The sequence below is a fragment of the Thunnus albacares genome, chromosome 4 (assembly GCF_914725855.1).
Source record: "Thunnus albacares chromosome 4, fThuAlb1.1, whole genome shotgun sequence".
NCBI lineage: Eukaryota > Metazoa > Chordata > Actinopteri > Scombriformes > Scombridae > Thunnus > Thunnus albacares.
The window spans coordinates 14736210-14763608 of NC_058109.1; the positions used below are offsets into that span (position 1 = coordinate 14736210).

General features: G+C 39.6%; 1 protein-coding gene across 1 annotated transcript in view; it reads left to right on the forward strand.

Moving 5' to 3' along the window:
* Positions 1–27399, forward strand: part of LOC122981469 (zinc finger E-box-binding homeobox 2-like) — a 35131-nt gene that overhangs the window by 2824 nt on the left and 4908 nt on the right. Inside the window, exons 2-5 of the mRNA XM_044350213.1 lie at positions 878–1097; positions 23008–23295; positions 25813–26022; positions 27095–27288. Coding sequence (XP_044206148.1) covers positions 1037–1097; positions 23008–23295; positions 25813–26022; positions 27095–27288 — 753 coding nt within the window. The 5' untranslated portion in view covers positions 878–1036. The remainder of the gene's footprint in view (positions 1–877; positions 1098–23007; positions 23296–25812; positions 26023–27094; positions 27289–27399) is intronic.

Sequence of the window (27399 nt, forward strand, 5' to 3'; positions counted from 1 at the left end):
CAGGTGGGGGGGCTCTAGAAAAAGCCAAGGTGGGGGTCCTGAACGCTGCGTTAGAGTTTTATTTCGGATGTTTTTTTCAGTTGCAAAACAGATTACGGTCCAGGTTGCAACACAAAAGACTGTCAATGCACCACTTCCTACAGCCATCCAGGGGTGAATAGGGCGCAGGACGGGGTCCACTCCAGGGTACTTGAGTGCAGGTGCGACGTGCATAACAGTCAAGCCATAAAACATGAAGGGGAGGTGGTGGTGGTGGTGGTGCGGAGAGAAGAGGGGGTGCATATAGGCCTACCTGTTCTCATTAACCTGCTGTTAGTGTAATCTCTTCTTTGTGAAAATGTAACAAGATGAGCCGCTGCAGGTAACCCATTTGCACCTCCTCGAGCAAATTCAAGCCTTTAAAAAAATCTCCGTGTGAGGAGCTGCAGTGAGACGCAGTTTCAAGTTAAGGAGTATGCTGCTCCGATAGCATCACAATTACACAATAATGACGAAGACCTAAAAAAAAAAAAAACGCGGGGGAGAACTTCATATTTCGTCTGTCGGTTTAGATGACACATGCAAGAAGAGTTATGTATTGGATACAATGTTGTTACTGTGTTGAATAGGGTATTCCCGCTTGTAGGAGAAAACAAGAACATGCTGGGACATCGACGCTCTTGGGATTCCCTCATTGGAGAATTGGAGAGGAGGCGCAATGCAGTGAAATCGGGGCAATAGCTACAATGTCAAAATATAAGTGCTGTTTGTAACATGTATAGGCTATATGAGAAAGTCTTTACAGAACTTAACTTAGTAAATGAGTAAGGTGTGCGTTCACGATGCCAAGACTGACCTCAGGGCCAACCTCTGCTGCTGACATCACTCCTCCCCACAGCTCGTCGCCTCTGCTTGGAGTCCCATCAAGGTCTGAGTCTCCCGCTGTGACCGAAGGCGATGCCTCAACACCATTCATTCTCAGGCAGGCACTCAGGACACAAACACACACAGTCGCAGCGCTCCCTGGACAACTTTTTTGAAACGGCATAAAAGCGTGATGATGACAGAAGAAAGCCGGGGAAAACGAAGGAAACAAGCCAACCCCAGGAGAAACCGAGGTAAGAAAAACGCGCAGCGCTGGAAAGTTTTTAATAAGTTGGTTAAATGATGCAGACAGATGTTGCTGCAGCAGGACAGAAGCCGCGCTGATTGTCTTCTGGAGTTTCTAGAGAAACTTTGAACACCGCATCATTCATGTGTAGCAATCTACTGCACTGCACTTTGACTTTTTTTTTGTTGCATTTATGGCTTGCAGAATAACTTGCAGTGATGAGCAGTCAACTTTCACCAGGTTGCCAACAACTGGGATTAATATACCTGTGCACGTAAAAGGTGCGAGGCAGCGTGTGGCTTCACGTCGGCTATTTTGTGAAATCTCACGACTCTTAGTCTGCAATATATTTTAAAATGTTTCTTTTTTAAGTCAAAAGTAATCATAGATTTAGAAGGATCCACATTGTCATAAAAAACTTCCAGTGAAGTCAGAGTCAGACTTTGACTGTTTTAACTAATCTTGTCTCACGGTTCATTGTTGCTGTGCTTCAATGCGTCTCTCTCTTAAAGGCAGGCTTTTTAGTTTTGTTGCGGTTCTTGTTGAAAGCGAACCTGCTCTGAGACTGAAACTTTCTAGGATCTTGTTTCCTTGTCATCTGTATTCTATGACATGCGTCGCAACGTGATTTAGCATTTTACATCAGATTTTCGCGAGTTTGAAACTGTATTTAACGGGTTTTTTTTTTACCATAGAAAGTGGATTGCATAGAAGTGTTATAAAAAAAGAGCTTAGGTGGAATTTTTAGTGTGATCTTATGCAACTGAGGCTTTTCTTTGCAATGTAATACGTTTGATAAAGCTACTTTACATCTTATAATCATTTTCTAAATATAAAATAGTACACATTATTCAGTGTATCAAAATTATGTAGATATATAAAAAGTAATAAGTCATTTATGGTGTCTAGTTTTTCCATCAAACACAATACAATAGGCATTAAAATATGATGTATTTGTTTTACGTAGCCTACCATGTGCACATGCAATTAAATCTACCATACTTTCCATAAAAGTACATAATACATCTTTTTAATCTTTCTCTAATTTCTATGTGACTATCACTCACCTTATCAAGAATAAGTGGAAGGCTTCAGTTGACCATATAGCTTTAGATGATGTCAGTTATCAGTTGTTGAATGCACTTCCTACAACACTGCTGAGAGGAGCTTGTAGACTAGATAGTATCTTGAATTTAGAGACTTTGTTGAGACTTTGTTCTACATGCGTGAGGTAGTGTCTTATTTTGAAGTGAGTGGCTCTGAACTCACAAACCCAAGCAAGGATACACACACCTGTGCATGGACACACATATAAACATGTCTATTCTTCTGATGGAGACTGAAGGTTTATGTGAGAATCGAATCCTGCTTCTCTGACCCAAAACCCCAAACTCTCAAATTATCCACAACATTAAATGTTTCTCTAACCCTAAATTTAACTTGCAACCCCCTTTTAAATAACCCAAAAGTACACCCAACCATAAACCCTTAAACCTAAATAAACCGTACTCTAAATTATTCTAATTTTAATGGGGTCAATGCGTGATGTGTGTCAGCCAATGTCTTGTCAGTGGCTCTCTATTAAATGCAAAGTTGTTAGGTGATGCAGTGAAAGTTATGGAATATCCTTAACCAACCTAACCATTACCCCAAATGCAAATGTAAACCCAGAAAAAAAAATAATTTAAGTTGGTCAGTACGGTTTTTCTTCATCTTGCTGTCACTGAGGATACACAGACACATTGCTGGCTTTCTTCTTAACTCCCTAAAAGTTCATGAGAGCAATTGCAAACCATGCTGCGTGCTTGTTTGTCTCTGATCTGACATGCAACCGCCACAAACCTATTTGCTGTAAGGAGCCTGTTTACTTATATAGTTTATTAGTTTGCTCTAAGTGTTTCCTCATTTTATTGAGAGAGGTGTGAAGCTCGGCAGAGTGTCACCAGGGTGAGATCCTCCCTGAATGTGTAGCGTTAACGGGTACTCATGTGTGCACGCGTACACACACACACACACACACACTCTCACCTTTGACTGTCACATAGCAGTTTGTCGACCGACTGCATTCTATTTCACAAATCAACAGCATCACACTACCGTGAAAGCTATCAGCAAAAAGGCACACTTACTGACAAGGACCTGTCACTTATCAGGCTAATAGCATAAACAGTCCAGTTCCTTCAACTCCTGCACTGACCTCAGAGGAGAGATTAACATCACCTCTGGTCAATTTCCAGTCAGTTATACTGAGTAATGGGGGGATTTGAAGAGGCGAAGGCGTCTTAAAAGTGAATGCATAGCAAAAGAAACTGATAATAAACTGATGAACTAAAAATCAGAGAACTGTTGTAAATGTCAAGTTGAATATTAAGCATTATCTTTAATATACAATCTACAATATATCATCAATTAGGACATTAGTGTGGGCTGCTTTTTCTCTGTTGTATGCTATGAATTAGTCTGCATGCATATCTGTGCTAATGGCATGTGTATACATAGTAAAAGTGCATGTCACACATGCGAAAGTGCATGGGCGAGGTCGGTGTTCGTGTTTGCGGAGTCCTCTTGCTACATGTACTTCTTCATGTCAGCATACAAATGTGTGTATTAAAGCTGTGTGTAAGATTTGGAATGTGGAGGGCTGGAGGCAGCTGAGTGAGTAGGGAGTTAAAGGTCCTTGATAAAACCAAATGAATTTGGCAGGCCCGACTCATAAGACAGCGATTTGGGGATCTTTTCCAAACCAGAAGAAAGAGAAAAAAACATAGGCTGACTTTTCTTCTCTCTCCAAGGCGCCTATTGATTATGTCTCTGTCTCATCCAATAAAACTGTCAATGTTCACCAATATCAAGCAATGTGAGGAAATTACTACTCTTCGTTCCAGATTGAAAGCAGTCCTGGTAACAGTCCTGGGGCTGAAGATGGAAACATATTCATTTGAAATGATGGCCTGTACTTATTGGCTGCGAGTGAGAGATTTGAGTGTGAATTAATTATCTGAGCACTGATAGCTAACAGTTCAACATCCTCCCTTCAGACTTGTATACACAGTAAAACCAAGGATTTCTGAAAGCAAGGAGCCCCTGGATAGGATAATGATTTTTTTCCTCCTAACAGAGATAATGCAAAACACAGGTTTTAATTATAAAAAGTACTTTTTTGGATACCACAGCTAACACTTTATTATATACAGTAGGGTCCAAAAGTCTGAGACCACTTTATGGGAAAGTGGTCTCAGACTTTTGGACCCTACTATATAAGTTAAAAATCTCTAAAATTTGAAAATAAGTTTGGAATGATAGAGAAGATATGCCTTTTTTTCTCAGCTAAAATAAGTGTGCCATTGTTATCCATTAATTGTATTTATTAAAAAAAAAATTAAAAAAAAAACAAAACTGAAGAAAATCACTTAAGGTTTATTTGAATTTTTAGAACACACCTTTAATATCCATTTGCGGTGTTAATTGAGGGCAACACCCTTTGGGTTAAAATTTTCAAGTGCTGTCATTTATTTTAAGTCTTGCTGTGTTATGTGTGGGCTTTCCCCTGCCGCAAACTCAGCGGGCATCTTTTCCAGAACGACATCTGAACAACTGATCGGACTCATTCAGACCCTTTCTCTTGAATCAGTCGTAGGATTGCATTTCATGAGCGCCCTCACAAACATATTTAGTCTCTTGCGCTTTATGTTTTGTTAGTCCATCGAAAAACCTCATATGTTGTTGAGTTGATGTGCCTTTTTAAGAGAGAGCGTTCTCTCTCCCTGTTTCCCTCACTCCCTCTTTCTCGTTTTTCTTCTTTTTTCAAGTGCCAATTTATTTAAACTCCTTTCCCCTTTTCTTCTTTCTCCTTCATTGATTTCCAAACCCCAGTCTTTGTATGCAGCTGGGGCCCAGCTGTGTGTCTGTGACTGTGTATGTGTGTGCATACATGTGTGTGTGTGTTTGTGTGGGTTTTTCTGGCACAGTGCTGCCACAGTGAGCATAGCACACTGTACACAAAGGACTCGGGCAGCAAAAAAGAGAGGGAAAAAGAGAAAGAGAGAGAATAGGGGGAAAACATTGGAATGAGAGAGACTGACGCGCTTGTACTGTACAGAGTGGAGGGGCCGGGCCTTTTGGACCGGGCCTACTATAACGGCAGATGAATCGGCGCTCTGGGATGAGGGGTGGGGAGAGCGAGACAGCAATGAAGAGCCCAGGCACCACAGTTTATTACCAGGACTCTTCAAGGGGCTCAGCTCAGGCGTCAGGACCAGCGGGTGGGAGGGACAGAGGAGGAAGAAAGAAGAGGAGGATGACAGAGGTGGGGAGCTGATGGGGTTGACAGGGCTGGAGACAGCGAAAACAGCTTTTCAGCGTGAGAAGACAAGACATGGAAGGGTTGAGGGACGTGAGGGGAGAGACAGAAGAGACGGGACGGGCGACAGAATGTGGGATAATCTAAGTGTTTCCTCATTTGTTCCTCAGTGTTCCCACAGATCCAAGTGTCACAGATTTCTCCCATCCTAACTCTGTGTGTTTGATGCCAGATCTGCACAGCAGTAATGGGGAATCCCTTGATTGAGTCCCTCTGGTATTTTTCACATGTTTATTCAATTATTGCTCATTCTGATGTTTCAGATGTAACCAAATCAGTCCCATGTCTTACTGTACATTCCTGCCGCGTGGCTGCCACACTGTTGATCCAGTCCAGGAGGAATTATTTGGAAAGATTTGCGGTGCCATTGCAGAATTAATACACGCAAAGGGGTTTTCTGTTATATTTGCACATGACTATTTGGAATCATAGGATCTCAATTGTCGAGATATCCATCGACACATCAATTTCTGCATATTGCAACAAAATACAGTTTTATATTTTAAGTCCATGTGAACTCCTTGAAATTAATCGAACTTTTATTCAATCAGTCACGATTCTGGCGTAGTTCTAAAGGTTTTTTCTCGGTTGGTCTGAAGAGACTGTAACTGCACAATAGTTAACACATGTCTTTCTTAGAAACCATGAGCATTGTGTGTCTAAGGATAACACTCTTTTTAACTGTTACGATGACGCTAATAGCCACGGAGCACATGAGGTGCGTGCTTTTCACTCATTTAACACCCACTATATTTTTTGCAACTTCTCACTCACATGTAGAGATTTCTATTTTCACATCAAAGGTGTTTTATCTGATAGAAAAGGTTTACATGCTGTATAGTCTGATGTTGCAAATTGATTCGTTTTCATTCTTGACATATTCCATTTGCAGTTTTATTAGTACTTTCTTTGTCATTGCTTTGGCAAGACTCCTCACCATTAAGTCTATTTGTGGATCTTCCTTTTGTGCAGACAGCCTGCATATTGTGTGTTTGATATGCTGCACATGTTTGACAGAAGAAAGAGGTTAAAACTATCCAGATAGGCAGGCTCTCTGCACACAATTTATAGATATGTGCTGTTTTATCACACCTCAAATTAAATTTGGAAACCCTGCTTCAGCTGTCATGTATTACAAGGCCCAGATGGGTGGCAGAGAGAGAGAGGAGAGACAGAAAAAGAGACAAGGAGGGGAGCCTGGCAGGCAGGCAGACCCACTCAGCTGGCTGAGAGTGTGACAGTATTTGTCAGCAGGCAAGCTAGATATAGCGAGGCAGCAGGTTGAAAGAGGAACAATTTGATACACGGTTTGTATGAGACAGGAGCAGGCTGGCATTTAGGATCTGCCTCAATCACCTTTGAGACCAGAAACCTCACACTTACTGGTTTTAGAAAAGGAGCTGTTTGTGGTTTTACCAGTTTAATACACCAGTTTATTAGAGGATGAAATAACAAGATTTTTTACTTGCTTCTCATCGCCTTTCTGTCGCTCTTTGTGTGTCTCTCTGTAAGTTCTTTTTTAAATTTTTCAACATTTTAAGCCAAATATTTGTATATTTTAAACTTTTTGTCTCATGTGCGTCTGTCTTTCACTCACCATTAGCAACACATACACCAACCATTGCAATACATGAGGTCTAAAAATATTGTAAAACTTAAATTGATCAACTGTACCATCAAATTTCTGGCAAAGGCATCTTGTTTCTTAAGATCATGGGTGCAACAGTAGATAGCTGGAAGGTGCTGACTATGAATTAATATAGTGTATTTTCTAAAAAATCAACTGAAACTGTTAATTGATATAATAACTAGACTAGGGCTGCAACTCACAATTATTCTTTTGTTATTTATTAATCTGCTGATTATTTTTTAAGTTCATCAGTTATTTGATTAGTCTATAAAATGTCAGAAAATTGTGAAAAAAGGACAATACGAGTTTCCAGAACCAAAATGAACTTTTAGACTCACCTGCCGAGGGGACTGGTAGATGAAAAAATCCACCAGCCAAGCATATTTTTTACCGGCCAAAATAATAAATTGCCTTTTTGTGCCACATATAGATCAGTTTCAGTACATTTCATTGAGATAATAAGGCACAATTTATGTTCATGTGCGCTTGCTGTGTTCATGGTCACAAATGTTCTCCAGCTTCATTGTTTTATTTCTGATGACAAATGAGTTGTTTCTGCTTTTGTATTTGGCATACTGGCGACACACAGAACTACTCATCAGCACAGCCTCAGCATCATACTGCAGCCAGCCTCTTGAAACTCTTTTATCTCTAAACCTCCATTTCTGACAAAACTTACTTTTTCTTTGTAAATTATGGCCCATTTAGAGTAATACAGACATAAAGCAGGGTATGCTTTTGGGCGTGGTTACCCTGTAATTGACAAGTCGCCAACACAGCAACAATGTTAGTTATGTTCGTTACATATCATAACCCCAGTTTAGAAAAGGAGTATAGGCATAGCTGTCACTATTTTAGTGTGTTTTCAGTTCATGAAAGTCAATTATAACATTTTGGTTGCCTAAAAAAGTCCTCAGCATTCAGTTGTACTAAAAGACCCTTTAAGGAGTCGGCTTTTCAATTTTTGTGGTAAGTACACTTTGTTTTAAGCCTGTTTTTCACTTGCCTAAATTAGCATTAGCATTATCACAGTTAACCATAGACTGTAAATGCACCGTGCTAACCAAGCTAGCAGCTAATGTTAGAGTTAGTGCCACCCTCTCACTTCTGTCTCCAAAAATTGAAGATGGCAATGGTCAAAATGCTGAACTCCGGGCTCCAAAACGGGAGTCCTCAAACCAATGAGTGACGTCACGGTGGCTACAGTCATTATTTTTTTTACAGTTTATGGTTTAGACACACATAAAAAACACATTTGGTGCATGTGTCTACACTGTATAGGGACAAACATGAGTAATTTCCTCTGAGCCAACATGCCAGATATTTTACTACATGACTATTTTGGTACAAACATTTACCCGCCAGTGTGGCAGATAGCCTTCCGAGATTTACTTGCCAAACGGAAAATCTACCCGCATTTGGCGCTTGGTGGGTGTTAATTTCGGACCCTATAACAGCCAAACTCTGTTTTAAAAGTCTGTAAAACTGCTAATTTTGTCTAGTCTAAAACCCAAAAACATTGTCTTTACAATAACTGTATATAAACCAGAGAAAAGCAGCAAATCCTCACATGTGAGAGGCTGGAACCAAAGAAAGTTTGGCATTTTTCTTGATAAGAGACCTAGACCAAAATAATCTTGATAAGAGAAATTGATTATCAAAATTGTTTATATGTAGTATGTGGATGGAACAGATATAGATTGTTGCTCCAGAGAGACACTTTTTTGGGTTTATTTCTTACACGTAATGTTTAAAATAAGGATTATTTTGTAAAGATCCACATGGGGGACTAGGAAACTTTTTTATTGATTGTTTATTTTGTTGTACTGCTGTTGTAAATTTTTCTTGAAGGGCTTTTCCTGATCCCATCAGTTATCTATTATGCCAAATGGATCGTGTTGACTAATCAGTCTAATGCAGATGTATAACTGCCACCTGTGTGCGGTCTGGTGTCTAACAATTAGCACACTGAGGAAGGGCTCGGCCGTGCATTAAATAATGTTTTCTGCATAAGTCATGGTGTGCACACTTCACTTGTCCAATCCTGTACAAAAGTAATAAAAATTCTATATTGCTCATTAGTTTTGCTTCAGGCCTAATGCAAGCAGATATATTAAACACATAACCACAACATTAGAGACTATATGGTAAAGGCACTAAAAGTGCAGTCTGTCCTGCTGACCTGCCCAGTCAACTACCATAAATTCTATCTAACAAGGGTTGATACTTGTAACAGCCCAGGTGAGGAAAAAAGTAAAATTTGGACTGACAACAAGAAAGGCATGGGAGAGGTCAGCCAGGCAACTCCCCCTCTCTTCCTCTGTCTCCCTGTACCTGTGATAACTTGGTACCACCTTCGTCTGACCTGCACATCCCACTCTCTGTCCCACACACAGATATATACACATAGATACCTGGAAGGGAGTAAACACATTCCATCGTAGATAAAAACATGCTTCAGTGATTTTTAGGCCCACCTGTAATGGTCAGAATTTAAGATCTTAAAGACCTCCTCCAATGAAAATCAAGTTTTTAAACTTGTTAATATGTCCATGTGATGTTTTTCATTTGCTAGAAGACAAATCAGGAGCAAAAGAAGCAGTCAACGTCATGGCTGTGCATTTCCGGTTTGACACTACAAGACATATCAGGTGTGAAATAAACAGTCGACGCCATGGCTGAGCATTTCCACTTTGACACTGCAGTGTACCAAGGACATTCTCAAAAACACAGATTCAGTCAAGCAGCATTTCCTATGTCACAAATCTAAGGAACCAATCATTAATAATTAAAGATAATTATATGCAGAGTCTACCTCCTTGGGTTTTCCCTGACAGCTGATTCCGATCTGCACGGAAGAGTAGCAAGCAAGTTGAAAAGCCGAGCCTGGCGTATTGCTGTGTAGCCAAGTTTCCATCAGGAGAAAAACACAACAGTTCCTAATCTCCTGATGAACTCTCAGTCTCAGTTGGATCACATCGATTTTGTTATCCAGTGAGCGAACGTTGACCAGAAAAAGCGATGGAATGGCTGGTCTGGTCGCGTTAGCTTTTAGCTTGGCTAACAGACCGGCCCGCTTATCCCTCTTGTGCTCATGCACACCACTTCCTCTTGCCTCTGAGCCATTGCAGTTTGCTATGCCAGTATGCTGCCACAGGGCTCCTCAGGAGCTGCAGTCAGCTGAGCGCCGCTCTAAGCTTCGGTGGAAGTGAGGTGGGCAAGTTGTTGGTAATGATCAGAAATGCGGTTGGGCTGTACCCTCTTGGCCTAGTTGCACTGGTTGTGTTATTTGCACACTCACTCACGTTAAGAGAAGAGTCCTTAACACTCTTTACACCAGAATTTGGAGCCAGAGAAGCCGCTGCACTGCTGCATGCCACCATTAATATATTTGCATATAGATTCTGGAGTTTTTAATGAGGGAGAGGGAATAGAAGTAATTTTAAAGTGGTAATTATACTCTTTTGCAGAAAAACCATATCAGACACACGTTATTGTTCCAAGCAGAGCATCTTTATACGTCTTAATACATGTCTGGAGAGGATCTTTAAATTTTGCACACATCTCTTTCTTTCTGACTCCCTTTGTCTCACTCTCAGTCTCCATGTTTTTTTCCGTCAGCGTCTCATTTTAGCACATTTTCATCTTGTCTCTACCAGAAACTTAGATGCAGTGAAACCATTGGATCTGTAGATGTTTCAAGAAATTCATATTGATAATGAATCACCAGAGAAATTAACATTCATTCATTCAGTCAGTGAGTCAGAAGAAGGAAAAGAGAATGTAATCGTGTGTAGTCTCTTTAGGACACTGGACAAACCCTAACTCTTACCACAAACAGAGCAAAGACGTTTGCTAGCAGTATGAAATGCAAAGTTATCTTTGGTAGCTCAGGTATGATAAGGAACAGGATCCATGCACCGGAAGTATTTTGGGCTAGAAAGGAAGGAAAGCAAATAAACTATCAGTATGCAATGGTCCACTCTGTCATTTATCACTATACAACAATCTAGTAGATACTCTTATCTCATCTTTTTAAAAGAATTTCTCATGTTACGTGGCAGGTTATCATGTTTTTGATGGTATTGCAAAATTACAAAAAAGAGGGGGAGGTTTTTGATTAAAATGTCAATCACTAATAAATGAAAACGAATAAGCAAGGAGAACAAAAAACATTCAGAGGTTGTGCAAAATCAATTTCTTTTTCCTTTTCGGCTGTGTGGTCGACTTTGGTACCTCAGGGAGAACAGTGTTATGATTATACGGTGCATGTGTCCAGCATTGCAGGAGGGGTGGAAAGGGAAGTAAGTTATAAGGCAACCTGGCAGCATATCAGAGGGAGGTAACGTCATCTAAATGATACTAGTAATAGGTAGGTGTGAATGTGTCCAGGCCTCATACTGGGACGGGGCCCTGCATGTCAGACACGGTTCTGGAGGGTTTACTTCATTGACTTCATTGTGATTCTTTTCTTTTTCTCCCCTTCACAGATTTGCAACTTTTTCTATCATCTGTTGCCTTTCTTTCTTCTTTCTCTATTTTTCTCTGTGTCTCTCTTTCCATCTCTTTCTCCCGTATCCTTTTAATTCCTCTTTATCTTCCTCTCTCTCTACATCAGTTCCTCCACCTCCTATCTCTTTCACTCTATTTCCATTTTTATCCCCTCTTTCTCCTCATTTCTTCCTTTCTCCTTCTATCTATCTATCCTCCGCTCCTCCCAGCTCGGGCTCCCCCGACCCTGTACGGTCGCCATCATGGCCCCCCCTCCTTGAGCGCCTCCCCTGTCCCACTGACACCACACGCTGCTCCCATCCCCCGAAAACCACTTCAAACAGCCAGCGCCATCAAAGCCCACAGTCAGTCAGCCAGGCAGTCAGCCAGCCAGCCAGCAAGGCAGCCAGTCAGCCAGCCTTCTGCTTCGACTTAAAATTACTGTCGTCCCAGTCGCAAGGCTGCTTTCCTCTTCTGATACACATCAAAGATCCTCTTAAACTCCCCAAGTTTGCTTTTTAAACCTTTCTTCTTGTTGAGTCATTTTTATATACGTTATTTCACTGGTTGAGGTTTTGCTCTCTCTCACTCTCGTTCTCTTTCTCCATCATTTTTTTTTCTCCAACTGGGCCAGGTCAGTAATGACATGCACACACTCTCTTGTGCGGTTCTGCTGCCTTTGCATTTTTCTCTGTGACTTTAATTAGTCTCTTTTTCAAGGCAATGGTTCAGGTTTCACATGTACAACGCAGAAACTCACACATTCAAGTACATTAAGTTGGAACTAAGTATGTGTGTTACAATATGACTCATACATCTTCCTAATCAGAACTGCATAAACACAAAACTTTTAATAGCGTGTGTGTTCCTCTTTTCTTCTGTCTGTATCTCTTATGCGTGCATGCTAAAAGGGCAGACTAAGTGACAAAAGAAAGCAGAGAGACAGCGAGGCAGGGACAGACAGAGAGAGAGAAGAAATGGTATGTGCACTATAAAGAAGATAAAGGGAGAGCGACACATTAGAAAGGCGACTTTTCTATGTTTCAAAGTCTTTGAGGTCACATGTGGTCACTGGAAAAGTTTTGGTGTAGCACCATCTCTCAGCTTGAGAATGTAATGTCGACATACGCCAGAGGATGGCGCCCCGTCTGTATGTTAACCAGGCAGAAACTGACTGCCAGGTCTCATCTACAGGCTGTGTCAATTAAAACAACATTTATCACGACAAAAGCAAAGTCTTTTGTCATATAATACAGTTAAATTTCATACTTTATAGGTTTACTGAATTTCTTCTGAGCCGAGCAGCAGTAGATAATTGTCTATCAGTATCTTTTCATGTTCTGTGCTGACGATCAAGACGCTTGTCTGTCTTTATTTTTAAAATTTTCAATAATAGGTGTAGAAGAAGAATAACAGGGCAAAATTATTAATGTTGTCAGCGGCAATAGTAGTAAGAGTCATAATAGGAGATGAATTGTTGTTTCTCTACATACATGTGTGGTGAATACCCTGTCATGGTCTGCTTTGAGCTTTAAAATCTTAATGTTAATTAAAACCTGGGTTCCTCACAATTCTTTATAAGGGGGTTCCTGTATCTTGTATTTTAAAACTGCTTTGAGTGACATTTTTTTAGACATTTTGGGATTTAATACAGTTAATTATCCTTTTCAAGAAGACCACACCACATCACGCAAAACACCTCTAACAGATCTTATATATAGATGTTTAAAGTAGACAAAGTCAGTGGGATACCAGGCATATTTGTTTTCCCCTCAAAACAAATCTCCCGTAGAGAGTAACTGAAAGTTACAGCTCTAGTTGAACTAACCAAATCCCACATTGTATAGCTGTTAAGCTCAAAGAGAAGTTTTATTTAGCGTGCACCCCTATTAAAAAACTTCAGAACCTTTGTGCTCCGTCAGAGAATGTTTTAATATTCAAAAGGAGCCACTATTGTGTGGTTTCTTGCGCCAACGTACAAAATAAAGAGCCACATCTGAAAGCTGGAACAGTCCCTGAGCATTTTCATGTGTAAAGAAAAAAGAGGGAAAACAAATTTGGAGGGGGGAGACAGGGGTATTTATAGAGTGGTGTGAGAGTCTTTGCAATGACAGGAGCCTAATGAAGTGGAGTTTGGGTTTTGATTCACGGTGTGGTGAGTGCGTGGGTCCCTCTGTGACCGTTACTGCATTCCAGCACCGATCCCTCGCTGCACGGAAACCAGCACGGGCCACAGGAGGAGGCGGAGAGCCAACTCGAAATAACGTGTTCTTCTTACCAAGCTAACCTTTCTCACCAACATCAGCCCTGCTTTCGGTGCAACAGATGCAAACAGGGCATGATGTCACTGACACTTAGCTCAAACATGGTGGCGAGGCTATGCACATGTACACGCACAAACTCTCATACACAGTATAGATACAGTAGTCTGGTTAATTTGTCACTACTAGTGAGTCACTTACATGGTAAATGACTCAAGTGACACAACTCAGCATGACATAGTAGGGAAGTCCAGAATGATGTTAGCGGTGTTTCTAAGTTTAACTTCGTCTTGTAGGTCAGTGGAAATTGTATTCAGCGTGGCATTTTATTAAAGCTGTGTAATGAGACAGCGAGAAGGAGACAACGAGTGAGATCAGTGGGAGTAAGTCATCATGATTGTAGCAAACTGAATGCTCTGAATGTTGTATTGCTGATAGAAAAACTAGGAGATTTATAAATTGTTTGAATTTGTTTAAAGAAATGAACTCTAATTGTTTTAAAAATGTGTTTTTACATAAACTTGCCATATCCTTGCAAATTGTAACAGCAGAACAGTTCAATGAATTCATTATCCTACTGTGAAACTGTAGAGACTACTGTGTCACTGTTGAAGTTCAAACAATGGCACAAGTGCAGAATTCACACATCTCTGATTTGAAGGTAAAGGCCAGTGTGAAGAAGGTGAATTCTTCAGAGAAATGTCACTAGTGGTCTACAGGACAGGTAAACATGGTGGCAAACATGTAGGCAGCAGCATACAGGAAACCTCTAAAGGAAGAAGACAACCACATAGGCTCTTTGCACACCTCTTCACTCACACCTTGTCTCAGTTCTGCAAAGAGAAAAAGTGATTACTGCATATTTTTGTGTGTGTGTGTGTGTGCATACAAATTATTAATTCTGCTTGGTAAACTGCTAACAGGTGATAGCGTCAGAGCAGTACGTCTTTTTTGTTGTTTCAGCAGTGCTCAGTTTCACAGTATACCACACAGTAGATAGGTAATTGTAAAAAAGAGAGGTGACACTTGAATCATAGACAGAAAAAAAAGACCTCGTCAAAATTTAAACTGTGGTCACTATTCTTTTTCATTTCACTCCTACTCCTTTCTGTTTTCAGCTTTCATCGAAGAAGCCATAAAAATGAGAATGAGGTGCTCATCCTTTTTAAACCTGCGGTTACTTTTTGGTGATCTGTGCACTTCCTTTAGCTAAAATGCTGTATGTTAAAACAGTATACCCTATAAAAAGAGACATTATCCACTGTAGAAGATAAGAGTTACACAATGATACACTGAATGATAAACTAATTATCTAGTAATGTGTCATTGTCTCTTTATGTTCTACCTGAGAGAAATGCAAAACTATTAATTTTGAAGTTCCTGTGGCCACAGCTGTCAACTCTGTAAGTTAACATCATTATAGGCTACAAAAATATTTCATGGATGTTCTAGAGTCGACTCACCACAATCTAAGAATACAGAGCTCGGGTGGGAATCTACAAAAGGGGATGAAAGTATACCCTGCGAACGTGTTTCTCCTTCTTCTCGCCGCTTCTCCATGTGTGTCTGTATGTGCAGTTTAGTGCACCGTACCTCCAAGTGAGTCACAATTCTCTCACACTTCACGAGCACGTATATGCACCTTTGTGGTGTGATTACTGGTCTAGGCCACAAGTTATTTGGACCCTTTTTCCTGTCCATGTTCACTTTCACTGAGCCTCTTTCTTTCTTTGTTTCTGTGTGTGTCTCTCTCTCAAACAAATAAATACACACAGGCATGTGAGTGCAGAAAATTATTTTAAGTGTATGTTTAGTAATAATAATAATACATTGAATTTGTACGGCACTTTTCATTCATAGTGAAACTCGAAGTGCTTCAGTATTAACAATATAGAACACACAAGATAAAGAAAATAGTAATAAGAGTTAAGATAAGTTAGTATGTTAAACACCCTGTCACGGCATCTTCATAACACAGCAGAAACATTTTTGGAATCAAAAACATTTTGCTCTAAATAAAATACATGTAGTTAGAAGTCCCACATGTGTGTCTGTCCTGTAATCTTCATTAAGTGAATTTGTGTATTCTGTCTGTGCAGTACCTAGAGAACGCCAAAGCTAAACAAAAATGTGTAGCATGCATGGGTGAAGTGCAAAATGAGTAGGAGGAGATTGGGCCTATCAGAAAAAAAAAAAAAAACAACTAAAAAAAGAGTTGTCTAGGATTGAAGGTGAAAGATGAAGGCAATAGCAGACAAGACATTATCCTCTCAGTTTCTTCATGAGGGTGATTACTCTGACCGGCAGCATACAGTCTGTATAGTAAGTTACAGTTTTGTTAACTATTTGTTTGGTGGTTTTGCTCTACTTTATTTCAGCTCGTTTGCTGTTTAATCTGTTGGTGTTCTTCAAAGTCAAATGAAAGCAGGTTTCCACTAAGTAGATGTGGTTCAGTGTCTGGTGCAGCGATGTGACATGTAGATAGAGAATACCAGATCTGTAAAACTGATTTCAATCGATTTTCTGATGCCTGGGCCCTTTCAGAGCGGCCATGGCAGCTGTACACAACACCACAGCGTGTTACAGTTGGTGTCTTGGGGGCTGTGCTTTGATTTGCCGAGGCCCTTCTGAAATCGTACTGAGAGCTCATATGTGAATAATGAAACTAACGCCAGCGCACAGTCACACTAAAAGCACATCTCGTTGACAAATCAACTTTGTGAGTTGTATCAGTGAATGGTTCAGTGGCTTTGAAGCTAATAAAATGCCAAAAGGGGTTCTGTTTTTATGTCACAAGGGCCCTAATTGAGCAGAATCATTAAAAGCCACACTGAACAAAGGCAAAATAGTTTCAATACGGTGTTTGTTGTTAATTTAGAGATCACTGCTTGGTGTGCAGAATTTTCGCTGCTGTTGTGCGCGCTCTTGTCTTTGCAGAGCCATAATCAATATGAGGAAATTGGCTTGGTGTTTATTTCTTGAGCTGATTGTTCTGTGCACTTCTGCGTCTTTCATAGTGCAGATGTTGCCCCTCGGCTGCGCATTCTGTGGTGGTGGTTTAAATGCTCTGACAGGGTGGTGTCTCCTAATGAGTGGGACATCTAAAGGCACGGAGCCGTGACTTCGCTGCTGTGGTACCGCATGAGCTTTAACTTTACTATCTCTCACTGCAGATCAGATATTCTTGGAGCATCGCCTACACAAACACACACACACACAGTTATTGTCATGTATTTCTTTACTGTGTTTGATCCTGCTGTAATCCTCTGCAGCAGCAAGGCAGTGTTTCTCCCCTTCTGTGCTGAAAATACAAGTTTGTTTGCTTTCTGTATTTCTCTATACCCTAGTTTGAGTCTGTATGTGTGTGTGTCGAGGGAATTTCCCTTTGTAGCGTGTTTTTCACAGTTCGACATCAGTTGGAGGATTTGTGTCAGGGACAGTTTGACACTGTTGCTTTCTGTCTCTTTCGTCCTTTTTGTCCTCTAATCACCCAGTCCCTCTGTCTCTCTCTTATCTCTCTTTTTCTTTCTCTCTCATTCTCACTGTAGTTTGTGTTCTGTAGTGTACTCTTCATGCAACAGTGTCTCTGTGACTCTCAGTCTCACTCTTGTCACCACCTTTCTCTTACATATACACCAGAGCATTGTATACCATACACACTGCAAGAATGCAAATCGCTTACTGCACCACACGTCACATTTTAGCATCTCTGCGTCAACACTAATGTGACTTTTACAATCCCCGTCCCAGGGTCACAGTTTCAGTCTCATTTATTCACACCAGCAACCATTTGCTGCCTTTTTTTGTTTGTTTGTTTGTGGCTCAAAGCCAACCAGCGAAGAAATGACTGTAATCAATTGAAGTAAAACTTGACTGACTTTGTCTTTCATATCAATGTGTTTGTGGTTATTTTCACCATCATTAGACAAGAATGTTTGCACTTCCTCCTCTCTGGCCACAAAAATGCAATAAAATTGCTGCAAAACATCACATTACCACCATTCCTATTGGTTAACATGTAATTTAGAGCATTTAATCCTCAATTTGCTGTCAGCATTCATGATATAATCTATAAAACATTTGGATAAATTGAAATTAAGAGTCGCATTCCAAAGTGAGGTAACCACCAAGAGGAAAATTCAGGAATGGGCTTTTCAAGTAAATTAAACGCACTTTGTGAATATTATTAATGTCATATACTCGCCTATGATGTTACAAAATTACAACATTTTGAAATAATATCTGTTTTTCAGGGAATGACAGTGTGTAAATCATGTATTTAGTACATTTACAATAACAAAACCAGGTAGATAAAACACAACCAACACGTGGATATGTGCTTTTTTCACTTTGAGTGTTATTAGGGCAGGTCAAAGAAACTAAACCAAAGCAGGCCAAGGTGCTAGAGTCAAAAGCAAAATCACCCTGTGTGACAGAGAGAGTGTGAGTTGCTGCTGAGATGAAGGATATCAGGTGGGAGGTGTTTGTTCTTGGTTGCGGTCCTCCCCTGACTCATTGTATGAATGTCAGTCAGCAGGTATGAATAGAAGAGCTGCCACAATGATAATTTTCTAAATGGCATTTTTGATTTCTGAGATATATTTAAAGGGGAAGTCTTCACTGTCGACATGATTGTGCTCTGCAGATGAATATGGATTTACCTCGTCTCTGAACTGCTCTCATAGGTATTGTAAAATGACAATACAGACATTTTCCTGCGCTTGCTTTTTGTTTAGCGTGTGGGTGTCCATGACTCTCATGTGGTAATTTATTGACTTCAAAATAGCAAGTGTTGTGTATGCAATCGTGTTTCCTCTGACACATGTGAAACCATCACAGTCTTAACAGCATGGGAGAGGCTTCATTTCATATATAAACTGAAACTAGATATTTTAAAAAATATTTATTTTATATCAGTTAGACTTCTTTTTACAAAAATGTGGTGGATCGCTTTTTAATTACGCCTCAGTGTATTCAGTTGACTGCGTCCCCTTTTGATTCTGACATTTTTACCACCTACATATTGTATCGTATGAAATGATGTAGTGTCACTTTAATGTGGTATGTGCATACTTATGTCATATTAAACTTGTGCTTTATGTCATATGAAGAGCAGCATGGATATTATTTCATCTAGGAAAATTGATCACCAATTTATTGATTTAAAAGTTTCAAAAGTAATTTGATATAAAACTTTTAAAAAGGAATGACAAAAAAAAAAAGAAGAAAATTTGCGGGTTAAAATTTTTTGTTGTTTTATAAATTTTTATTCTAGAAAAAAACATAGATCATAAAAATATCTATTTGATTTCATTCCCTGTTTACATTTAAGGTAATTTTTACAGTATGTTTACGGTGTGTTTTAGATGGTTCTAATTTTGTGTGTATAACAAAAACTACACACACCCATATTAAATTCAGACACAGTATTTCTAACACAGTTTAAAAGTGTAAGTGTAAGAAATATTAGTTTGTTTTCAGTTTGGGTGTTGGTAGAATTTCTGTCAGCTACCAAAATGTCTCAAACTGATATTTGCCTAAAAAGCTATTAATTGGGTTGTTGTTAAACTATATGATAAATGATAATCTATTAATTAGCATTGATAATATTTCTTTACCGTTATTCTGGCTTGTATATAAATATTGTGAATTGTAAAATTCGACAGAACAGTAACGATTACATTATGCGTTAAATGGGGCCTGGCCTTGTTTGTTGCCGTTTAAAACCAAAAGAAACAAACAAGGTAATTTCTAGGTAATTATTGCGTGCTTACCATTTAGCCACATAATTACTAAGTCAATACCAGATCACATGTGTGCATCGTAAAATAAACTGCAGCTTAGCGTGTTGCTGTACAGTAGATGCCCTCTGGGATATAAACAGTGCAGGATCAGACCAGCGTTGAAATTGTCTCTGTGCTGTTGTGAGTCAGTGCAAAAGAAATGATGGGATGATTTTTTTCCCCCTTTATCTTAAGTGGCTTTTTTTAGTTGTGGTATGATTTTAATGTGGTAAAATGCAGTCAGTTTCCATGTCACACACATATGAGCACATGAAAATATTCAGACATTATTCGTCATTCAGTCTGTCTTATAAACGTCATAATTTTCTAAATTTCAGATTAGATCCAAGATTAATCACAAGCCTTTTTCTGCTCCAGATAACAAGAACAGCAAGTAAGTTTTCTCAGGCTGAAATTCTGCATTTCTGACTGTTGTCACAGGCTGAAAATGTACATTTGTTTCTGGCAGACAGACCATCAATCTTTGCAATGTTCAGTCAGCAAAGGAAAGCGGCAGAGAGATTAAAATAGTGTGCAGTGTTTAATTTGAACACACTGTTGTCAAACCATCAGAAAGAGTCCCCAGAAGTGATCAACATTGTCAAGCATGATACAGCACAGTTCGGTTAGCACTCTCTGGATATGAGTCACGTTCTTCCCACGCACACTACAGTGCATGCAAAATAGCACTCCTGTTTTCTACTGTGCTGTGCTGTGTGTTCAGTATCGTCCAACAAATTACACATTCTTAAAGCACTCGCATTGCATGAATTTATTACTCTTAAACTCCTTTGTACCTTGACACACAATCTCTATTTGCAGGCAATCCCAAACCTCCTGCACTGTTCAAAGATTTAGCTGTCCTGCCCCACCAAAAAAAGACTTATTTGAAGGATGCTATCGCTATCCAAATAAATAAATCAACGGGCCGGATAATGAAAGCCATCCCAGCGTGGTGCTGCTTTAATGACAGCGCATATAGGCTCAGTGTCACTCACTGTCATGGGAGGGAAAATTAGAGCCAATTTGACGCTAATCTGGACCAGATTTTTCTCTTTTCGGGCTCAGTGGTATGTCCTATCATCCCAGGAAACTCCTGCGGGGCTGATAGGTCGGCCTCAACTACATCATATAACTTCATAGCTGCCTGCTGTAGGGAAGCACATTTGATGACCAATTTCATCCCTCATAAGAGCGAGTCATTCCTTCTCATGTTAGCAGAGCAGCACTGCATGGAGTAGAGGCTTTGTTACTGGCCCCGGGTGAATCAGAGTTTTGCATGTGCTAACTTTTTACAGGGGTGTAATCAAGCAGGGGGACTATATACAACTTGCTGATGCAAACAGATACAAACGTAGGCGTTATATCTAGAAATTATCTATATGCTCATCAGCATGATATGTGTATATAGTTCAGGGGGACTCAAAAGTGCTTTAGGTGTGTGTTGCGGGCCACCCCCTCTACAGCACTGGGTTCCTTTTTGCTCTTCCAGTAACAGAGTGAGTATGTGTTTGTTATCTGTGTGTGTCTTCTGATGTGGAGTTGACAAGGTAGATTTGCTCAAATGCCAACCCCCCCCCCTCCTTGCTGCCCCACATTGTAGTTACTGGCTTTTGTCATAGTGAGCTTTGAGGTCGTAACTGGATGTGTGGAGGAGTTGAAAGCAAAATGCTCATCAATTATTGTCTCTACCAGTCAGTAAGGGTGTAGTTGGAACGTCTCAAACAAAATTTAAAATCTTTCTAGAATGACTGAGTGTTGTTTTGACAGTTTAATGAATAAACTTTGTTTGCGTTTTGTGAAATGGAATGAGCTGTGAAACTTTTATTTTCACTCTGATCTGGCGAAAAGAGGCACAACATTCTGTCAAGGCCAACGAGGAAAATTTATTTAAAACAATTGAGAAGCATGAAGATGTCATCTTGCGACCTTTATCAGATACCGATCAGAAACTTTATATTCACAACAACACGAAAAGAAGAGTTGGCTCTCTGTGTGTTGGCACAGTCCATTCTACCCCCTGACAATGTTTTGGCTTTTTCTGATGATGTATTTCAAAGGCGCTGGCAAGGAGTCTACTTGCGTTCTTAAATGGCCATTACTTGGTTGTGATTAGATATTGCCAATCAGTGAAAGGAAAACAGAGAGTCCTCAAAAAAAGCCTTGGAAATAAGAGCCTACAGCTGAAATCCCGGGCATGTGTTTGTGATTGTCATTTATTGTCTTTGCCATGGGAAAAAGTAATGCGCCTTTCCACTTCTGCTCCAGTCTGGGCACCACCGAGGGTATACTTTTAAATTTCAATATGTTATTTATATTTTCTTCTTATTGCTGTACTACGTCCCTGCTGCATTGTTGTAAATGATTTGTACAAGTCGCATGCTCTATGTTTCCTAAAAATATAAATTTAGATGTAAAATGATTTTTCAGCACATACACACGTTATGTTCTTCAGGATATTCTTTAATATAAAGAAAGTTTGAAGAGATTATTCTTAATTAATATTCTTAATTACGTTTTTATTTTTTATTTATTTTAAAATATATTTTATTCAGTCACTCTCAAAATGAGAGCTACACTTAACTGTCACCACTGGCCGAGTAAAGCTGTCCCTTTGAAAATTGAGCTGAAATTGATCAGAAACTACTGTTAATAATTTATATTTCTGTTTTTGTAGTTTTTGTAGTCAGTAAAATATTTAAAATATCATCATTTCTGATAGGAACTCTCCTCTTACAGTTGTGAATCTCTGTTGCATAACTGTGTATGTTGCATGCTGCACATCTCTCCTTGTAATCAGTACATCAAACCACAAAGCCATATGTAATATCTCATTATAAGAGGAACACTGAACAACTTCACATGAAGATTTAATTACCCTTGTTTACGGAGTAACACAGCAACAACAAATATAAATGCATAGCGAAACTTAAAATAAATAGAAATGCAGTTGCTTCTTTTTCAGACTTCAAACAACAAGTAAGAATTTACTAAATCTTTTCTGAATTTCTGCTTGTGTTTTTCCCTTCTTTGGTTTCAGTTCCTAACTTTTTTTTTTCTTTTTTTTTGTAACACTGTGTCTGGATTGCATTGTTAAAAATCTATAGCTCAGCCCACTAAATGCCATCAGAAATGACAAGAAACATTTTGAGTCACATTTTAAAAAATCTGTTTATATTTGGACTCCACAAAATATTAATTGGCATCTGATGCCAAATGTAAATTTAAGACACATGTTCATAATATTTTATTTTAAACTCATTTGAGGACACTATAACATTGCAAAATCATACATTCCTAATGAGCAGACTGGCATTTAAACCTGATTCATCAGGTGCAGTTAGTGTCTTTTTTCTCTCCTCAACTTTTTCTTTTTTCTTCCCTTCTCGCAGTGGATGCTGAGCAAGTGAGTTCACTGGGATCTGAGGGGGAGGATGAGGTGGGCCTGTGGAGCCTGGAGCCCCAGGACTGCCAGGAGAGCCTGGACAAGACAAGCCTGACGCCCAGTGAGGGGACGGAGGAGCCTGGCAGCCCTGCTCAATCCACACGGCCGCTCAGCCTCAGCCCTGGCAGCAGGAACTACTGGGCGCAGGTGGAGCCGGAGACCGAGGCCACGGATGACGGGACCGCCATCTCCGCCACCGACAGAGAGGGAGACCAGGAACCATTGAGGATGTACTGTAAGTTACATTCTTACAAAACAAACTGTACCTCTGTCTTGTTAGAAAAACTGTTGCTATTGCTTTTTCTAAACCATTCAATAGTCCGGTATTTGTTCTTGTAGACAGCCTGAACAAGAGAGTAAATATTAATATATGTATATGTAAAATGTAATATATAGTACAGTATGGCAGTTAAATAAGACTGCTGTGTAGGACACTACAGTATGTGTAAACACGTTTACACTGTTTTTCTGATGCAAGACACCTCCAGTTTCATGATGCTTTTCAAAGCCCTCTAGATACACCTTCATATCAGCTCCTTGTGAAACCATGCCTTCCCTACAAGCTGTTCCTTTTTTTCACTGTTCTCTTTGAAAAAGCAGCCTTCTGAAAGCATGACAAAAGAACTCATCCCACACAATGTCACAATATTTCCATGCATCAAAGAGGTGACGTTACGGTACTGAAATCAGCACTGCGCGACGTGAGGCTTTCCCTTTTATTTAGGAGAGATCAAAGGCTCACGCGGCTTGCCTACTAACAATCACTTAGCTCCCTCGCCTCGCGTGATTTGGCCTTGCCTGATGAAGGCGAAGCTGAGTTTTTACAACACTGAACCACATAGGCTCTTCCCTTCACCACATAAAAAACAGCTCAAAATATGCCAACATCTGCAAAGATTTGAAAAATCTTCCTCAAAGTCGCTGTGAGCAAAGCTGACTGGCTTGAGTTGAGATAGGAGGCGCTCTCTCTTCTTCACGTACATCTGTGGCTCTCTCTCTCTGCCTGTCACTGCACTTAAGGGCACGAATGAGAAAGAATTCTTAAAATCGTGTTTTATATTTGGCCACGTAGTTCCCTGAATTTATTGTTTTATCTGTCTGTCTTTAAGTAAACAATTTAGTCCCATTAGATTCAGTTGCACAGTGTCATTTTACAGTTTATCCCCATCTCTCTGCACTCATACTGTACATGTACACACATTTATTTCATCCATTCATTTATTTATTTAAATCCTCGGAAAACACATTGAGGGAGAACCCTCATTTACAGTGGTGCCGAGGTACAGACGTAAGAGCAGACACAACTGAAATCACCAAAGAAAGCCAGGAGGTAGCAATAAAGGAAGAGTACATGGCTACATCGATTAAATAAAACAAGGCAAAATTAACAGTGTTAAAAGATAAAAGTGCAGGAATCGATTGTGGGACAAATAAATAAATGAAACAATAAGAACAATTAAAGATTAAAAGCATGAAACAATTACAATCAATAAAATTAGCAGTTAAACCTTGGAATTGTCTCAGCGGTATTAATGAGGTCATCTCAAAGTTTTTTTGAAGCATATTCCAAGTATGTGGGGCACAGTAACAGAAAGCAGATCTTCCTAACTCTGTATGAGGGTGAGCCATGTCTGTGAGCGGGTACAATGGCTACCAGCATTCCAAGAAAGCAGGACTGAGAGATACGAGGGGGAGCTTTTGTAAAATAGCTTTATAAATAAATAAGAACAAATGCTGATCCCACCTCACTGATAGAGTGAGGTTTTCAGTTTTCAGTCAGCTCTTTTGGTAAAATAGACAATGGTGTGTCCCGTAACTATCTCCAGTAATGAATGTGAATGCAGAGCGATATACTGCATCTAAAGGTTTGAGAGTGGAACTGGCCGCCCGCCCATAAATAACATCCCTGTAATCCAATACAGAGAGGAAAACTGCTTCAACAATTCTTTTACAGAAAACCAGATTTATTTCTAAAAAGAAAGCCCAATTTCAATCTCAGCTTTGATAACAGAATGTCAATATGGACTTGAAAAGTAAGTTTTTCATCAACCCAAATACCTAGATATTTATAGTATCGCACTCTCTCTATTGTTGTGGTGGTGGTATTGATGTGATTAACAGAATGAATTTCAAAACTACCAGAGTTAATATTTCTTGCATTCGAAAACAACATCGCTTTTGTCTTTGCACACAAAAGCATATGAACAAAGCATGTACACCCACACTCACACAAACAGAGAGAGACAGAGAGCACTGTAAGAAGTGTTATGTTAAATATATATTACATGCAAATATAAAAGTTACATTTTCAGTTTCGACCATGGTGATACATGACGAGAACACTTGAAAAGGGTTAAATTCAAAAAGCTATTAAACAAGAAAGGTCACATAGCAACTCCTCATATTAATCTGCATCTTAATCTTAAATTAATATTGCTGATACTCTTTTTTTGCTGTGACAGTTTTTCTTAACCTACTTTTGTTGTCTGTGTTGTATTTATCGCCATCATATGGAGTTTATGCTGCCTTCTCAGCCAATCCCCAACAGACATTTATCAGGTTAAAATAATAAAAAAGAAGAATCTAGTAGAAAGAGCTCATTAGAGCTGGTACATAGAACTAATATTTTCCTGTTAATGTAATGAATAATTCTAATTTATGCGTCAGTGTTTCCTGTAAAAATAACCTCTGGTAAAAAATAGTTTGATTTATGGCTTTTTCAGTTCCTCTTTATGTTTTTCTCTGTTCCCAGGTAAGACCTCAGACTCCCAGAATGCCTTTGAGGACCTGGCCCATTATGAATTCCTGGCCCAGTTGAGGAAGGCCTCTACCTCAGCCAGTCTCTTGGACCATCTGACCCATAATGGCACGGCAGCTGTGTACCACCCAGGCAGCAGGCACGATGAGCTGCCACCCGCCATCTGGTCACCAGGAGCTCAGCACCGCTCACCTGATGGAGCAGGTAGGTTAATGTGGCACAGCTGTAATGAAACTGCAGAGAAAATCAACACATCTACATTATGTAAGGTTTCACATGCTTGCTCCGATGAACCGCTCAGCTGACAGTAAATAGTGGTGATAAAGCACTTATCAGATTGTGCGTGCAAATGTCATTCTGAGAAAATGTAAAGGAAAACAAAGACCTCACAAGACACTTCAATTTATCAACCACAAATGGTTCAACCAAGGCGGTTATCAGAGTATAACAGAGGCCACTACATTTACGCATTTATGTTTCAGCAGTTCATGCATATACCATACCGGTAGTTTGGTGTCCCACAATTATATTTTTCTTGTTCAACATTTTATATCAAATATATCAAGGTCATAAAAAAGGTTGTGTCATAGTTAATTAGTTAGATTATTGACTTAAATATCACAATACAACCATATAAAATACATCAACATTAATCCAACGTTAGGTCCAAACAATATTGTATTTAATATAATTTAATACATGAAATAAAACTGCTAAAAAACATGTTCTAATATTTCCAGACAGGTATGCAACACAACAAAGATCTTCTTGTCTTGTCTATATAATTAAGAAATTTGGGTTATGCTAAAATTTAACTTGGGTCTCGAGAGTCTGAGGACATAATAATACATATTTTTCATTCTGTATGCCAGTATGGCGTTCTTTAGGTTGTGTCCATCTTCCTAGTTCAATATGCAACTTGTGTGATGACAGGCAGAACCTTTTAAAATGTAATTTTCAAATGATTTTTCTATTTGGGGTTGTAATTTATTTTTTTTAAATGAATATAGTTGATTGTAGCTATATTTAAATGGAATGTGAGTATGACAGTGGGTTCTTCTATATATGTGTTGTTACATGTGATAGACTGGCAATCTATCCAGGGTGTGCCCTGCATCTATCCCAATGCATGCTGGGATAGACTGCACCCCAGTAACCCTGAACAAGATAAGCAGTTTAGAAAATGTATGCATGGATGGATACATTTAATGAACGCGATGAGCATTTCCACAGTCCTTTTTAAAATGTCACCTCTCTCTGGACGTGTGCACTCCAGATGCAGGGAGGAGCCAGCAGGCCTGTCCGTTCTGTCACAGGATGTACCAGCGTGGAGCCTCTCTGAGGGACCACATCAAGTACTGTCAGGAAAGGGAGGGGGGCCACATGGTCTGTCCGCTCTGTGGATACACTGCCACCCTTAGGGCACAGATGGAGCGGCACCTGGCACTTCACAACCAAGTGCAGGACAAGGTGAGATACACTCAGAAAGTAAGAGAAACTCACAACTCATAATTGTACAATACTCATATTTAGTTAGTGTATTTATTTATAACTCCGTGTTTACAGAAATAACAACCAGAC